General features: G+C 47.0%; 1 protein-coding gene across 1 annotated transcript in view; it reads right to left on the bottom strand.

The window, feature by feature from the left end:
• LOC111649560 (histone-lysine N-methyltransferase 2C-like) overlaps positions 1-1,689 on the bottom strand; it is a gene marked incomplete at both ends in the record, with an annotated part of 4,033 nt that overhangs the window by 948 nt on the left and 1,396 nt on the right. Inside the window, 5 exons of the mRNA XM_023399319.1 lie at positions 43-75; positions 511-654; positions 982-1,017; positions 1,208-1,285; positions 1,425-1,620. Of these exons, the coding sequence (XP_023255087.1) occupies positions 43-75; positions 511-654; positions 982-1,017; positions 1,208-1,285; positions 1,425-1,620 (487 nt within the window). The remainder of the gene's footprint in view (positions 1-42; positions 76-510; positions 655-981; positions 1,018-1,207; positions 1,286-1,424; positions 1,621-1,689) is intronic.

The raw sequence follows: 1,689 nt of genomic DNA, 5'->3' as shown, positions 1-1,689 counted from the left end.
TGATCAGCTGTTTACAGGTGAGGTGAGTGTGTTCAGTCTTACCTGGGATCTTGTAGAGTTTGCTGAGGATGGCACCTGAAACACAACATGTCAGTCAGCTTCACTATGAACAGTGTTCATCACTGCTGGATTCCTCCGCTACAGTCTCTACATATATATAAATATGTACTGTATGTATATATACACACATATGATCTGATCCAGCAGTTTACAGCAGGAACATCAGATTCTATTTGTCTGGTGACAGTCAGTTTGTGGACTGAGCTGAAATGAGTCCACGTCTGTCTGTCTCTTGTAACAGGAAAATAAACAGTACACACTGTGACCTTCACTGATCGAGATCATCAACTGAAGGGTAATCAATATTGAAAATAATAAACATCCAGATTCTTCCTCAACAGTTTTAGAGGAGCCGATTTTAAACATGTTTAATCTTGATCAAATCATCATGATCCAGGAAGGAGAGCACTCACAGTCCAGGCTGGAACCTCGTCAACAGACACCACTCACCGTCAGTGACCATCTTGTCCAGCTCAGGACTCAAGATGGCATCCAAAGGCTCCTCCTGCACCACCCTCTGGCCACGCCCACAACTTCCTGTCGGCTCAGAGGTCAAAGATGAGTCATTGGCCATGGAGCTGATGTCCAGCCCGGCTGAGGGACAGACAGTCAGACAGGTTAAATAATGTCCTGAACGAAAGGACAGACAGACAGACAGACAGAAAGGAGGTGAGAAGGAAGCTGCAGCAGAAGGTTTTATCTGGAGGAGAAGAAGAAGAAGAATGTTTTATCTGGAGGAGAAGAAGAAGAATAATGTTTTATCTGGAGGAGAAGAAGAAGAAGAATGTTTTATTTGGAGGAGAAGAAGAAGAAGGTTTTATCTGGAGGAGAAGAAGAAGAAGGTTTTATCTGGAGGAGAAGAAGAAGAAGAAGGTTTTATCTGGAGGAGAAGAAGAAGAAGGTCATCCTGTGGAGTCTTACCAAACGGAGAGGGGGAGCGCTCCACCTGGAACTGACCTGAAAACAAACATACACAGTGTTAAACCTCAGTGCTGCCGCCTGTGAGACAACACTCTTCTTCTTTGGTGTCACTATTTAGTTCTGCCTCTGTGGACCAGCTGACAAACATCTGGGATGAACTCAACAGGAAGGAGAACACAAAGAGACATGAATAAGCAGTGGGGATGGGGGTGGGGGTGGGGGTTACCTGTGTGTCCTGTAGCCAGTATGTGAGGGTCAGTGTTGAGAACATCAGACAGATCCAATAGAGCTTCTTCCGACATGGCTGGATGGTAACACACACACACACACACACACACACACAACAACACACACACATGATTCACCATGTGGATCAAACACAATGAAAGATGAAGATCTGATGATTACAGAAAGAAAACATCTGAAGTAAAGAAATGACTCACGCAGAGTTCCCTGTCTCTTGCTGGTCGCCATGGCACCAACTAGCAGTCCTGAGGGGGAGGGGCCATGTAAATCAGGGGTGGGGCTTTTCATGTCACCTGTTGCCGCTCCTGATTGGCTGCCGCCTGGTGTCTCTGGCCCCGCCCTCCTGTCCACCTGCCGACTCCGGTCCAGAAGATCCCGACCGAAGAATGCCTCCTGGGACAGGGACAGCCAATGAGAAGGCTGGGATTCACTGTGTGTGTGTGTGTGTGTGTGTGGGATTCA

Source organism: Seriola lalandi, unplaced genomic scaffold, assembly GCF_002814215.2.
Source record: "Seriola lalandi dorsalis isolate HSWRI2012SDOR001 ecotype SW California unplaced genomic scaffold, Sedor1 jcf7180002051209, whole genome shotgun sequence".
Classification (NCBI taxonomy): Eukaryota; Metazoa; Chordata; class Actinopteri; order Carangiformes; family Carangidae; genus Seriola; species Seriola lalandi.
Note: the sequence above shows the minus strand (reverse complement) of the source record. Positions and strands in the feature narration are given on the sequence as shown.